The 13,766-nt window shown below is 42.4% G+C and overlaps 2 protein-coding genes across 4 annotated transcripts in view; one reads left to right on the top strand and one right to left on the bottom strand.

Moving 5' to 3' along the window:
• Positions 1–1,802: 1,802 nt before the first annotated feature.
• Positions 1,803–3,431, bottom strand: RB195_022163 (uncharacterized protein; the record flags this gene model as incomplete). The annotated part of the gene is made up of 4 exons (XM_064209192.1): positions 1,803–1,891; positions 2,110–2,748; positions 3,098–3,177; positions 3,340–3,431. The coding sequence occupies 4 exons, from the start codon at positions 3,429–3,431 to the stop codon at positions 1,803–1,805; spliced, it is 900 nt and encodes a 299-aa protein (XP_064065073.1).
• A 102-nt stretch (positions 3,432–3,533) lies between these two features.
• Positions 3,534–13,766, top strand: part of RB195_022162 (uncharacterized protein) — a gene marked incomplete at both ends in the record, with an annotated part of 33,878 nt that continues 23,645 nt past the window's right edge. For 2 of the 3 annotated variants that reach the window (XM_064209191.1, XM_064209190.1), the window contains 3 exons: positions 7,519–7,557; positions 8,088–8,262; positions 9,485–9,591. In XM_064209191.1, coding sequence (XP_064065070.1) covers positions 7,519–7,557; positions 8,088–8,262; positions 9,485–9,591 — 321 coding nt within the window. Of the gene's footprint in view, positions 3,693–3,762; positions 3,859–7,518; positions 7,558–8,087; positions 8,263–9,484; positions 9,592–13,766 lie in introns of those variants that run through there. The other variant, XM_064209189.1, reaches the window with a different exon arrangement.

Here is a 13,766-nt window from a genome sequence, read left to right as displayed (position 1 = left end):
CTGCTCACCAAGCCTTTCATCCCTCCGGGGTCGATGAATTGGTACCAGGCTTCAGGCTTGTCTGGGAGGATAAAAACACTGACCTGACACATCGGCTAGCCACCGCAAGTCATTGTACTTTGTATACATTGTACCAGACACTTTATCGAATCTTTATTAGCAGACGAACGAAGACCATGTGCTCACTAGGAGCCACAATCAGCAATGACCATCATGGGCGGCCGTAGAAAAGTAAGCTTTGCGAGCGGTCATCTTGATAAGATATGACTATATAAAGTTGGAGGTCCTGATCCAAATATGAGGTAAGCTCATATTTTGTTAACGGCGCTCCCTACATCGTAAAGACCGTGACCGCTAATTTTCTACCACTATGTACACTTCGGTAAAAAGGTTTTAATTTATGGCACCAAATAGTGTAAGAGGTTGCCCATGGAGTTAAGTGGTTGCAAATCATCGTTATCGCGCACGTACTTAATTCCTGTATGGCCGCACGCATTTAGAATGATTTTTATTGTTACGCATAATTGTTATTGATTTTCGAGCTAGAGGATTAAGCTAAAAGTCTACCGTCTAGGTATAAATGGAGTTGGGGGCCACTTAACTGCGCATACATTTTTTGAAGTAAGTAGTCAGCGTGTTGGTGTTAGTCGGCGTCCGAGGGCCTAACCATGAGTCCTAGACTATCTATGACATGTTGGCTAAATCTACTAAGAGAAAAAAGGAAGATAGAGCTTCCAGAAATTGTGTTGGCGCGAAGGATTTATACGGATCCTTCTTTATGCCCTATCAGTAAAGCAATAAGGCTGTTGCTTCAGAGTACAGGTGGTTCAGTGGTAGTAGTATAATAATTTATTGATAGGCGAAGAAGATATTGATAGGCAAAAGCGATATTGATAGGCGAAGAAGTTATTGATAGGCGAAAGCGATGTGCTCATTGGGAGCCATGAAACACAGGAATGGAAGCGGTTGTGGGCGGTCGTTAACAAAATAGGCATAATGAACAATCGTAGAATAAACAAACTTCGTGGGCGGTCATCTTGACAAGATGACCGTCAAAATATAACTCTTTACAATGCCGAATGTTTGAATAATGGATATATGATACAGCGCCAAAAATATAGCATAACAACGCAGAATTCGGGTCCTGATACAAATGTTAGGACACTCCGAGCCACACAATTAAAATTATTGAAACGAGTCAAATGCCAATGATCACCGGACGATAGGTTTCACTATTTGCTTCTTTCGACTGCAGCTTGTTGGAGTCGGCGGCGGCGGTGGAGTCGTTCCATTGCAGTTTGTTGGAGTTAGCGTCGGCATCGTTCCATTGCGGCTCGTTGGCGTCGGCGTCGTTATTCGGAATCCGAGAATGAACTACGAGAATTCATAGTTGATCCTTTCCAGGAGCTGACACATTCTATTATTCATATGTGCGGCCTTGGGTGGGGCAGGCTTACTAGTAGAATTAGTACTCTTTTGAGTTTTTATTTTTCTTTTATCACTAAATGTGCTTATTACGGTGATATGATTTATGATTCGAGCTTGATTATTGCCTATAATTGCAAATTATCCACGCAGTGGTCTTGCCAAATAGGTTCAGTACCAAGCAAACCATTCTCCAAGCGAATTTGATTATGCTGACTGTTAGTGACCGCGTTATTTTGGCTATCATTAAGACCATTGTGAGTCCGAATAAGTACGTCAAACCAGTGGCTAAAGCCAATGTGGCGCAAGCGGTAAGGGCTATATGCCAGTGCATTTTTATGGTATTCATTAGTGGATTTAGATCAGGCAGATCAAAATTAAGTAATGAATTCTTTGCATGTAGCTCTTGCACTTCTGTCTACGAGAGCAAATTTCTCTTGCTTCTTGGTTGGTACAAGAGTGTTCCCTGTAGATCAAAGGTAACATTCTTGCCATCACATGATGTGTGGCACACTTGTGATACTACCGAATATTCGAAGTCTAAAATAACTTGCACGGAAGTATTTGTTGGGCCGCATTCAATGGGAAAAACGTGATTCTCGCACTGTACTGTAACCCACGAGTTTATTGATGACTTGCAAAAGAATCTGTAGCACCCTTTGACCCCACGAACCGAGATCTCACATGGTTGATTGATTATGAACTCAGTACCGCCAATAAGCAAATTGGATTCTATTGCGAGAGTGATCTCTCCTTGCTTGGAGAGCGCATAGATTTCTTTGCTATCACTGAAGATTTCTGTGAACGGAGTGCGTATGGGCATTACATTTGACACTTCTTTCCTCAAATTTTGGAGTGAATCATGTGGACACTGACATGTTTGCGGTGCTTTCATATTTTCGTAAGAACAGATCATGCGATTTGTGCAGTTCACAAAGGCATCTAGAGCAGATGCTTCTGACTCGCATTCAACAGGAAGTTGATATTGATCTGGTAGCATCATAGCCTCCATTGGGGTTACAGCGAATCTTTTGTCCATCAATGGAGAATGAGGTTTTTGCAAAGAAATGACTGTCAACGACAGTTCATCATACTTTTGCGTAGCATAAGGTTGTAAACTGAAAGATTTCAGCTTTCCTTCATTATAAAGCATGAAATCTACGTCAATTTGGATTACTGGTTGCCATTCTATGCAACTTACTACTTCAAAGACAGTCTGCGTCTTCTTCGAAACATGAGCAATCCTCAGACACGTACATGCTGGAAATGGTAGGAAGCAACCGCATGCTATACCGCCGCATGTGCTACCACAAATTGAGTATCCTGGATATGGAGATGATCTTTTGAACTCAGGAATTACTTCGTCCAGCCTAATTCTACTGTACTTAGACTAAGTGCAAGAGCCCATTTGTGAGCATCTCGTTGTGTGGTAGATCTTGAGTTTCGTCTCTCTAGTGAAGAATAATGAAACTTTGGAACAGGACAGTTTCATTGGTCTCGAACGTATCTTTATAAGTCCGATAGTTTTGTTAGCATGATTAAGCTGAATACAAAGATTGGAGTTGATTCTATTGAATAGAACTTCCTCGTTGTAATTATAAGTGCAGTTTCCGCGATTTTCGCAGACTACCTCTACACCATGCCTCATATACCCATGCTGGCAAGTAATTACCTTGCTTGCTAGTGCCAAGAGGGCGACACAAATCAACAAGGCGAACGGTATATTGATCGGATGTGGATTGAATGTTCTCACTGGAATTGTTTCTTCTTCGGATGTGGAATTCGGAGTTCCTTTCCGTTTTGCATTTCGTGTGCATTTAATTAACCATATGATCAATATAATGCTATTGATCGAAAGGTAAACTAACACTGTTAAGGTGATTATGGCTCCAAGTGGCCAACAGTGAGGATTACCTATAAGATCTTTGCTCATCAGCAAGGCCGATTTTTCGCAAAAGTCTGGCGGTTCGCACTGCATAGTCGAGAAGACCAGTGAGCTCTCGCATTCAAAGCGTAACGTAATCGTGCTATTTTCATCTAATGATGATTTCTCCAATTCAAATATATACGATTTCGATACGTCAGACATAATTCTACACATTGCGCTGATGCAAAGCTCAAATCTTGATGAAGGAGACACTATTTCTACTCTTCCTTCGTTGCACTTTATTGAGTTGTTCTCATGTGCTGTCGCTGTCACTGGACATATAGTTCATAATGCCAACATAGCCATCAGCAGATATGTGGATACCTGCCTACTCGAAGAAGTAGAGGGTCGGTCAAAACTTCTTTCAAATTCTTGAATGACTCTCAAGGCATGTGTTTTCGATTGTCTAGTTGGACGAGTTCTGCGAGAAGATGATTCTGCTGAATCTACTCTTTCTTTCTGGTGTATCTCCCGCTCAGAAGTGGAGTCTTTTTCGAGTTCTAGATGTGAGTCTCCCACAGAACTACGTATTTCTAAAGGATACAACTTGTTGAGTGGTCTTTGGATAACTCTTTTGTTTGGCGTAAGGAGTTTTGCTGATCTTACAAGACCATCTGCACTTGGTACTGTTTCTAGTACTTTGCCGTACATCCAGTTACCACGTGGAAGAAATTCTTGCTCAATAAGTACAATTTCTCCAATTTGCGGTGTATTTGTCACATGCCGCGGTTGTTTTAGTAGCACTCTCTGGTTATCTCTCAAGGATGTAAGATACTCTTTGTTCCATCGCTCCCAAAATACTGTAGCGATCGTTTCCGAAAACATTAATGCTTCCTGTGCTTGCGCAACTGTCTGAAGCAACCCGGGATCATGTAACGTATCGCCATTACCGCACTGTAACTACATGCTTGGAATAGAGTACTTTAGATTTCCTTGTAGGAAATCGATAGGTCTTATCGGTATTTCATCAAGATCCGTTGCACTTACTTTTATCAACGGGCGAGTGTTAATTATCGCTTCAATTCTTGAATTTACTGTAGTCATTTGTTCAAATGACAATTTTTACGTCCAATACTTTTTTGAAAGCATCTTTTCACGGACCATTCCAACCATTCTTTCCTATGCGCCTTCCATCCATGGTGAGGCAGGTGGATTGAAGATTCACTTTATGCCCTCTGAGGCGCTATAGCTCATCACAGAACTACCATTTTCATCATTTTCCAGAAACAAAATTTCAAACACGTTTGATCCCAGTTTAAAATTCGTTCCACAATCAGTTAGGATGAGTTTTGGAACACCTCTTCGAGATATAAAACAGATGAAGCTGCTTAAAAATGCACCAGCTGACGAATTTTCGACCACTTCAAGATACACAACTCTGGTAGTAAGGCATGTGAACAAACAGACGTACATTTTCTGTCTGATGTTTGACTCAAATAGTCCCATATGGTCGCATCCAACATTTGCAAAGGGTTTGGTTATTATTACCCGATCTGTTGGTAATGGTGGCATCGCTGGTGCTCAATATGACAATCCGTGGCATTTCTTACAAGTAATGCAAGTACGCAGATTTTTCTTGATTACTCTAGATAGCTGGGGAATCCAAAATCGTTGTCTTGCCAGCGCTAATGTCTGTTCTTTACCGCAGTGTGCGTTTCCATAATGCAGGTCATGAATGATTAACCTGGCTAGTTCGAGTAATTCGGAATGAAAATTGGCATTTTTGCGTCGTGTGGCAAATTGGCGTTCTGAATGCGCGACTTGTATCGAATGATACCTTTTTCGTCTCTGATAATCTTCTGATTTGGGAATCGCTTTTGCAATTTTTGCACGTTGATGTTTTCGTGAATAGCTGCTAAGATGAGTTTCTCAGAGATCTCCATATGCACCGCAGCAATGACATCCTCATTTTTATAGAGGGAGAGTACGTTTAGCGTAATCGATGTTGACTTGGTGTAATTGCACCGTTTCACCCATTTACTCAGCAATTTTCCAACAACTGAGAATGTTCAAAGAGCTGTTTTGTAGCGAGAGAAACGAGCTAGATCTATCATTAAACGGGATGATTCCGCTGATTCGTTCGTGGTTTCAACATTCACATGTTGATTGTCTTCTATTTTTTCGTAAAACTGATCACAGCTGAGGTTATCTATGGAGTCCTGGACTATCTATGACATGTTGGCTAAAGCTACTAAGAGAAAAAAGGAAGATAGAGCTTCCAGAAATTGTGTTGGCGCGAAGGATTTATACGGATCCTTTTTTATGCCCTATCAGTAAAGCGATAAGGCTGTTGCCTCAGAGTACAGGTGGTTCAGTGGTAGTAGTATAATAATTTATTGATAGGCGAAGAAGATATTGATAGGAGAAGACGATATTGATAGGCGACGACGATATTGACAGGCAAAGACGATATTGATAGGCAAAAGCGATATTGATAGGCGAAGAAGTTATTGATAGGCGAAAGCGATTTGCTCACTGGGAGCCATGAAACACAGGAATGAAAGCCGTTGTGGGCGGTCGTTAACAAAATAGGCATAATGAGCAATCGTAGAATAAACAAACTTCGTGGGCGGTCATATTGACAAGATGACCGTCAAAATATAACTCTTTACAATGCCGAATGTTTGAATAATGGATATATGATACAGCGCCAAAAATATAGCATAACAATGCAGAATTCGGGTCCTGATACAAATGTCAGTACAGAAGATAGAGCTTCCAGAAATAAGGGTGCAGTTGAGTGGTTTTTGTGGGTACATCGGTATTTGTGTTGCTCATCCTCATCCACCCGCATCTCTCTCTTACTCGATGGGAAACGGTGGAGAGTGTCCCGGCGGATTCTCCGCAAACGCCTCCGAGATATAACGTGCCCAGTGGATATGCCAGCGGATAGATACGCGAACATACCTCGAAGAGGTCACGCTTCGTTCGTACATGAGGGCGCAGACAACCGTCCTAGATGTTCTTCTAGCCACAGAGACGCAGAGAACTGCGCAGTCACAAGTAAATATGCAAAGAAGAGTGGAAATTAGCGAATAAGTCAGAGAATATAGTCGGGTCAATACGACATGAAGCACGGACATTTGCGCAAGCGGCTTCGCTCGAAGCGGAGCGGTGGAGCGTAGCGGTTGGGATCGCGTAAGGACCCTCACTGCCGCCACTCACCTCTGCAGTTCGCCATGGTCCCAGCTCGATTCCAACCGCTGTCTCGACCGCACCGCTCCCGAGCGCGGTCACTTGCTTAAGGGTATGTGCTTCATGTCGTTTTGACCCAACTATGATAGTGTTAGATAGAAGTACATGGGATTTTGTATGGTGTTCTAATAAAGAAGGGGAGTGAGTTTTTCTTTATATCATCTTCAGAAAGTCTAGAAATCTCATCAAATTTGAACTCTTTCTCTTTTTTAAGTTCCAAGAAGTGAGAGACAGAGAGGGTCCTTCTGTGCTGAAGAAAAAATTAGGCTACAAGAAAGCTTGGGAGTTAAAGGATAACGATAATTCTTATTATCGTTACTTTTGAAAGCTGGAATGTTCCGTTTAAACGAAAATTCTTATGCACGTGAATTGAAGCCATTAGACACATCCTTATCTCATATTTCAAATGAGGATTTCTCTTGCTTCTGGTACGATTACAAAATTGAGATCACCTCATGTCAGAAAATTGCACTGAATGTGTCTGATTCTCCAAAACAATTTAGTAGATAGTGAATTATATCATAGCCGGTGATGCAGCGTATGATCAGCGGTAGGTACGCAGAGTCAGCTATTTAGGTGCCAACGAAAGTGAATCTGTTTAGGACATGCACCATCGCTAATTGCTCTGACGAGGCATGACCGGGGCATGCTCGAAATTCCGCCGGGACCCTCTTTACATGCACACTTACTCGATGATGACATCGTTTTTCGTAGCTACCGATAACTTTTGCAGTTACTTGGAACAAAAACACTACTTCCACCCGTGCATTTGTCCGCACCTGCAGCGCGATCGAAAACTCGCAATCTTCATGCTGCGTTCAGGTGCGCTTCTGTGGACTTACACTAGACGTCTACCCTCTTAGACCTTCCCGTAACCCTGTTTTGGCGTTCGAAGCCAAATACTAGCAGCGCTGCACTGATATGTTCGCAATCATCTGCGAGCGGGTACAAAACCCGAAAACGAATCTGTAATGCGAAAACGCGACCTAAACATAAAACGCTACATTGAGGTAGCCGCTCCGCCTCCGCCAACGCAATTTTGAATTATGTACGCATCAGCTCGCTGAGAATTCCAGTTTCCTTTTTGCTTAAGTCCTTCCTTCAATGTAGAATGTGACCAACTAAAAATTCCTTTCGTTCACAACAGAGATACCAGTTCTACATGTGACGATACATTTTTGTTGAGTTCCGTATATTTTGGAACGTCTCATGCTGGTGCGGTTATTGTCCTCGTTGTAGGTGCGTCGTTTTCCTGCACTGGTGCTTTTCTCTGTAGCTGTGCTTTTTTGATTTGCTCTTAGTTCATGTTTAAGGATGAAAAGCCCATAATTTGGAAATAGCCGTCCTATGATTGGGCTTCTCTCCGTTGTCTTCGTATTGTTCCGAATTATTCGTTCTGCATCTCAATGTGTTTCTTCATCTTTCAAACTTTTTTTTTCAGAAAAGCCTGACATATCTTAGTACTAAATGGTGTTATGATTCTTCAGATGCGCTTTTTGTTTATTTCTGTTCTACATGTATCAAGTCGGGTTGTTTGCAGGTGCTGTTAGACGGTGGGCTGGCAATGACACCAGAACAAGTGCGTGCAATGAGTGCAAAAGCAGATGAGGAGCGGCGACGTAATAAGAATAATATTATGCAACAACCTCAAGATGCATCTGTCGCGCAAGCTCATGCACCGCTTTCCCAGCATCAAACAACCATTACTCAGAAAGGTTTGTGTAGCTGCCCTTAGGTTTGATGTAGAGCTAAGTACCACATCCACAGGTGAACACTTTCTGATTCCGGATCGACTGATCATCTCTCCCGTTATGTGTTGCGGATGTTTTACCATCTCCATTTTTTCTAGCACAATTATGTGTTAAGGGTAGTGAGAACTATCTGGAGTTCCTGCAGTACGGACAGTCGCTTGTCACTACTTTCAGTATAGTAGTGTTGTAGTAATCTGTGATCTGTGCAGGACTTCTCTTGGCGGTCTCCAAGTGAATTTGAGTGCAACACCATACATGTTATAATTATGAAGCTTAAAGACACCACCCCACGAATCTGAGGTGGTACGGATTTCAGGTGGAGTATTCTTATACGGGATAGTAGATTATGGAGAGAAAAGGGGGGGGGGGATGATTCCGTCTCTATTTCTTCCTAATTGCCGTAAAAAAACGGTCCGGAAGATGCGGAGCGCTCCAATCGAACTCGTTGTAGGAAATAGCGCACCGGAACTCTCGAAGTATCTTCTGGGCCATTTTTTTACGGCAATTAGGAAGAAATGGACGGAATTACCCTTCTCTCCATTATCTACGATCCCGTATACGAGTACTAGAGTGATGCCTTTAAGCATCCTGTAGCAAAAAAAGAACGAGTTTGACGGATTGCTACGCTTATTGGTGCGGTGGTACTTGCTTTAAGGGCGAATCCCAAATGAACATTGTCTTTTTGGGAGGTGTTGCTCATTGAATGGAATACGCCAACAGAGATGAAACACGCGCGTATTCCATTCACTGAAAAAAAATAAAGATCAAGAAGAAATGTGAAGACGGTTGACGATTTTGATTTCTACAATGTACTGCTGTACTGCGGTACGCATTGCCAAGGAAGCATAATTGCGATAAGAAGGAACCGGACCCTACTCAGGAGGTCTAGCTTGTGGGCTGCAGCTCAAGTGATGAGGATCATTTCCATAGGTGTGATATGGAGGAGACGAACCCTCCTCAGGTGAAGGGGGTCTAGTTCATGGGGTGCAGTTCAAGTGAAGGGGGTCCCTTCGCCAACCGTACAAAAGTGAAGGGGGTCGAAACACCGGCTCGGACTATCGCACCTATGCAACGAAATATGTGAAAAGTAGCTGCGATCAAAGTTCTGTTCAAAGTTACAGCCTTGCACGAATAGTTTTGAGTTTGTTTTTGAAAAGAAAACATTTCAGATTGTTTCGTTTTTTAGCAGATGATTGCAATGCTGCACCGGAGAAGATTTACCGGAATCATGCTGAGGCTCCCATAAGGAAACTGACTTGTGATCTTATCAAAACCTACAAGAATATTAATGAGGTATGCAGTTTTTTTCCTATGGCTCATTTGCTACTTGGTATAGAGAGGCTCGCTTTTGATTCTGCTGTCATGATTACGAAGTAATACGGGTGTAATCAGATACAGCTCTTGAAAACGGCGCTAAAAGGTCGAAAAAAATTTGCTTAGCATTTGTTGTCCATCTGGAAGGGAGTTGCTCGCACACCGCTTATATTATTTACTGTATGTGATTAAGAAATAAGTGGAGTGGTGTGATCGCTAAAGCCAGCGTACCACGAAATTGATGTTTAGTATCTCACCACGAATAGATGGGGGTAGGAGTGTAGTTCGCAAATATGAGCGTGATCACGTCCAAGTTCAACTTGTAATCTGTAAGAAAGCGTGTGAAACAGATCTGGTTGTATGCGCGTCTCCAGCGGTACAACTCTTACGGTTAATAGAACGATGACAAGCCGGAAGGCATCTGCGATTGTGCAGGTTGAGGAGTTTGTGCTGCTTACTTGAGTAATATTATTCGGATTACGGACGCTGAACGACTAGGAAATTGCTCGCTTCTTATAACGAGGGAATCGGTGCAAACAAGGTTGTTTCTCACGCCTTTTTCCCGGTTTTGCAAGCAGAATTGGGCGTGATCACGCTCATAACTAGGTACCTTTAAGGCAAAGTCATACTATGAAGACATTCGGAACTGGGTAGTAGCAATTTTGTTCAGATTATATGCAGTACATTCCAATTCTTTACTAGATTCGGTTCTTGTCCACACTAATTCGTTTATTGAAGAGTTGCGTTTAAAAACTTTCTGAAGTTATAATACTTCAAGCGTTAAAAATGCTTTCAAAAATTACCTTTTTCAACGTAGGTCCTTTTTGAAGTCTTGCGGGCTTGCTCGACTAGGTTTCTGATGTTGCTTCTTCTCTTTGTTTTTGATTTTTGTTCTATTGTAGCTTCATTTTTTGTAAGCCATTTTTTTCTTGGGTGCGTGTAAAGAGGGTCTCGGCGGATTTTCGAGCATGCCCCGGTCATGTCTCGTCAGAGCAATTAGCGATGGTGCATGTCCTAAACAGATTCACTTTCGTTGGCACCTAAATAGCTGACTCTGCGTACCTACCGCTGATCATATGCTGCATCACCGGCTATGATATAATTCACTATCTACTAAATTGTTTTGGAGAATCAGACACATTCAGTGCAATTTTCTGACATGAGGTGATCTCAATTTTGTAATCGTACCAGAAGCAAGAGAAATCCTCATTTGAAATATGAGATAAGGATGTGTCTAATGGCTTCAATTCACGTGCATAAGAATTTTCGTTTAAACGGAACATTCCAGCTTTCAAAAGTAACGATAATAAGAATTATCGTTATCCTTTAACTCCCAAGCTTTCTTGTAGCCTAATTTTTTCTTCAGCACAGAAGGACCCTCTCTGTCTCTCACTTCTTGGAACTTAAAAAAGAGAAAGAGTTCAAATTTGATGAGATTTCTAGACTTTCTGAAGATGATATAAAGAAAAACTCACTCCCCTTCTTTATTAGAACACCATACAAAATCCCATGTACTTCTATCTAACACTATCATAGTTGGGTCAAAACGACATGAAGCACATACCCTTAAGCAAGTGACCGCGCTCGGGAGCGGTGCGGTCGAGACAGCGGTTGGAATCGAGCTGGGACCATGGCGAACTGCAGAGGTGAGTGGCGGCAGTGAGGGTCCTTACGCGATCCCAACCGCTACGCTCCACCGCTCCGCTTCGAGCGAAGCCGCTTGCGCAAATGTCCGTGCTTCATGTCGTATTGACCCGACTATATTCTCTGACTTATTCGCTAATTTCCACTCTTCTTTGCATATTTACTTGTGACTGCGCAGTTCTCTGCGTCTCTGTGGCTAGAAGAACATCTAGGACGGTTGTCTGCGCCCTCATGTACGAATGAAGCGTGACCTCTTCGAGGTATGTTCGCGTATCCATCCGCTGGCATATCCACTGGGCACGTTATATCTCGGAGGCGTTTGCGGAGAATCCGCCGGGACACTCTCCACCGTTTCCCATCGAGTAAGAGAGAGAAATCTTCACGCGAAATATGAGATAAGGATGTATCTAGTAGCTTCAAAATTACGCGCATAAGAATTTTCGTTTAAACGGAACATTCCAGCTTTCAAAAGTAACGGTAATGAGAATTATCGTTATCCTGTAACTCCCAAGCTTTTTTGTAGCCTAATTTATTTCCGGATAGAGGGACCTTCTGTATCTCCGACTTCTCGGAACTTACAGGAAGAAAAAGAGTTCAAATTTGATAAGATTTCTAGACTTTGTGAAGGTGATATAAAGACAAACTCACTCCCTTTCTTTATTACAACATCATACAAAATCCCATGTACTTCTATCAAACTGTTATTCTTTGACTTATTCGATAATTTCGACAACTCACACTACTCTTCCTTGCGTTTTTCCTTGTAACTGCGCAGTTCTTTGCGTCTCTGTGGGTAGAAGAACATACAAGACGGTTGTCTGCGTCTTCATGAACGACTGGAGCGTGACCTCTTCGAGGTATGTTCGCGTATCCGCCGGCATATCTACTAGACACGTTATGTCTCGGAGGCATTCGCGGAGAATCCGCCGAAACCCTCTTTACCATTCCCCTTTTTTCATTACCTTCTAAAAGGCTTTTAATTTTAATGTTAACTATTCTGCGAATATGTGTTACTCTCTATTTGTCATAAAATATGATCGTGTCAGTGTGGCAGAGAAACACTGGTAGGATAGCGTAACTGTATCCTGAGATGCCCGTCGAACTCTTGCGAGGCGGCTATAACTCTCTGCGTTGTTGGTAATAAGAATCTGGAGGAGCGGTCTCGAACTTCATGAATTCATTTGAATTCAACATTGTGCGGGATAATAGATAAATAATCCCTTGCGAGCAAAACTGTCTATTTGAAATATAGAAATGCCACGAAAATCGGTCTCTTTTGTAAGTTTTAAAGAATTATCAAGTTTGAGAACTGAGACGTTTGTCATAGGTGGCTCACAGCTGTTAGCATTGCAGTGAGCAAAGTAGGCCAAATGATCTCAAGGAAGGGGGACATTTTTCAGAAAAGTCATGCTATATAATAAAGGCGCTTAGTCCGTGTGTGTGTGTGTGTGTGTGTGTGTGTGTGTGTGTGTGTGTGTGTGTGTGTGTGTGTGTGTGTGTGTGTGTGTGTGTGTGTGTGTGTGTGTGTGTATGTGTGTGTGTGTATGTGTGTGTGTATGTGTGTGTATATATGTGTATGTGTGTGTGTGACGAAAATTTTCCATAATGATGCAAAACTCTGCAACTCTGCCGAACCATCGCCATGCACCTTATAGGCGAGCACTCTACCTTTTCACCATTACCAAAGCTATGCAGGTATGTATGCATGTTTTGATAAGGCGAATTAGTTTCTCTCACATGTTAGTGAGGGTAAATAAACCTTTATGTGAATGTATACTTCCAAATTTGCAAACTATCATGCTATATAATAACGGGCTTATTCTGTCACGTGTGTGCATCTGCGTATGTGTGTATCAGTCAAAAATTTCCAAAAAGAGAGGGAGACGAATACTATGGCGTCGGTTTTGTGCGCTTGAACCTCAACGCGGTAAAATTGGGTGAGACGGGTACTGCAGCGTCGAATTCGTGCCCCGGAGCCAGATAGCTGTAAAATGGGGTGGGACGGATCTCACTGGGTTGAAATGGTGGGCCGGTGCCAGAAAGGTATAGAGTGGAGAGAGACGGGTTTCACTGCGTCGCATTGCTGCGCGGGAGACCCAAGGCGGTAGAATGGGTTTCTATGGTTCCTTCGCATATCTATTTCCCAACATGTCTCCCTAACGCTGTTGTCATCCTTTCTTCAAAAAGAGGAAACATACGTGCGAGCGGCTGATCAAATACAATACAGAGTAGCCAACAGTTTACGCGATCTGGCGTAGAACGTTATTTTTATCACTACAACAGTGATATTCACGTCATTCCATGATAGCACATCATTCTTGCTAATAGCTGAGAACGGAGCAGACTCATGCTTCGAATAATGTTTCAAATTGTGGAGGTTTGAGGGAAACATAGACGTGAAATCAAGCTGGATTGCTCTCCAAATATAGAACTGAGAGTTTAAGGAAAAACCATAAAATCGTTCATCTATACTTAGGTATTTGGGTAAAAAAAGTTGATAAAGCTTTGAT

The sequence above is a fragment of the Necator americanus genome, chromosome X (assembly GCF_031761385.1).
Source record: "Necator americanus strain Aroian chromosome X, whole genome shotgun sequence".
Classification (NCBI taxonomy): Eukaryota; Metazoa; Nematoda; class Chromadorea; order Rhabditida; family Ancylostomatidae; genus Necator; species Necator americanus.
Note: the sequence above shows the minus strand (reverse complement) of the source record. Positions and strands in the feature narration are given on the sequence as shown.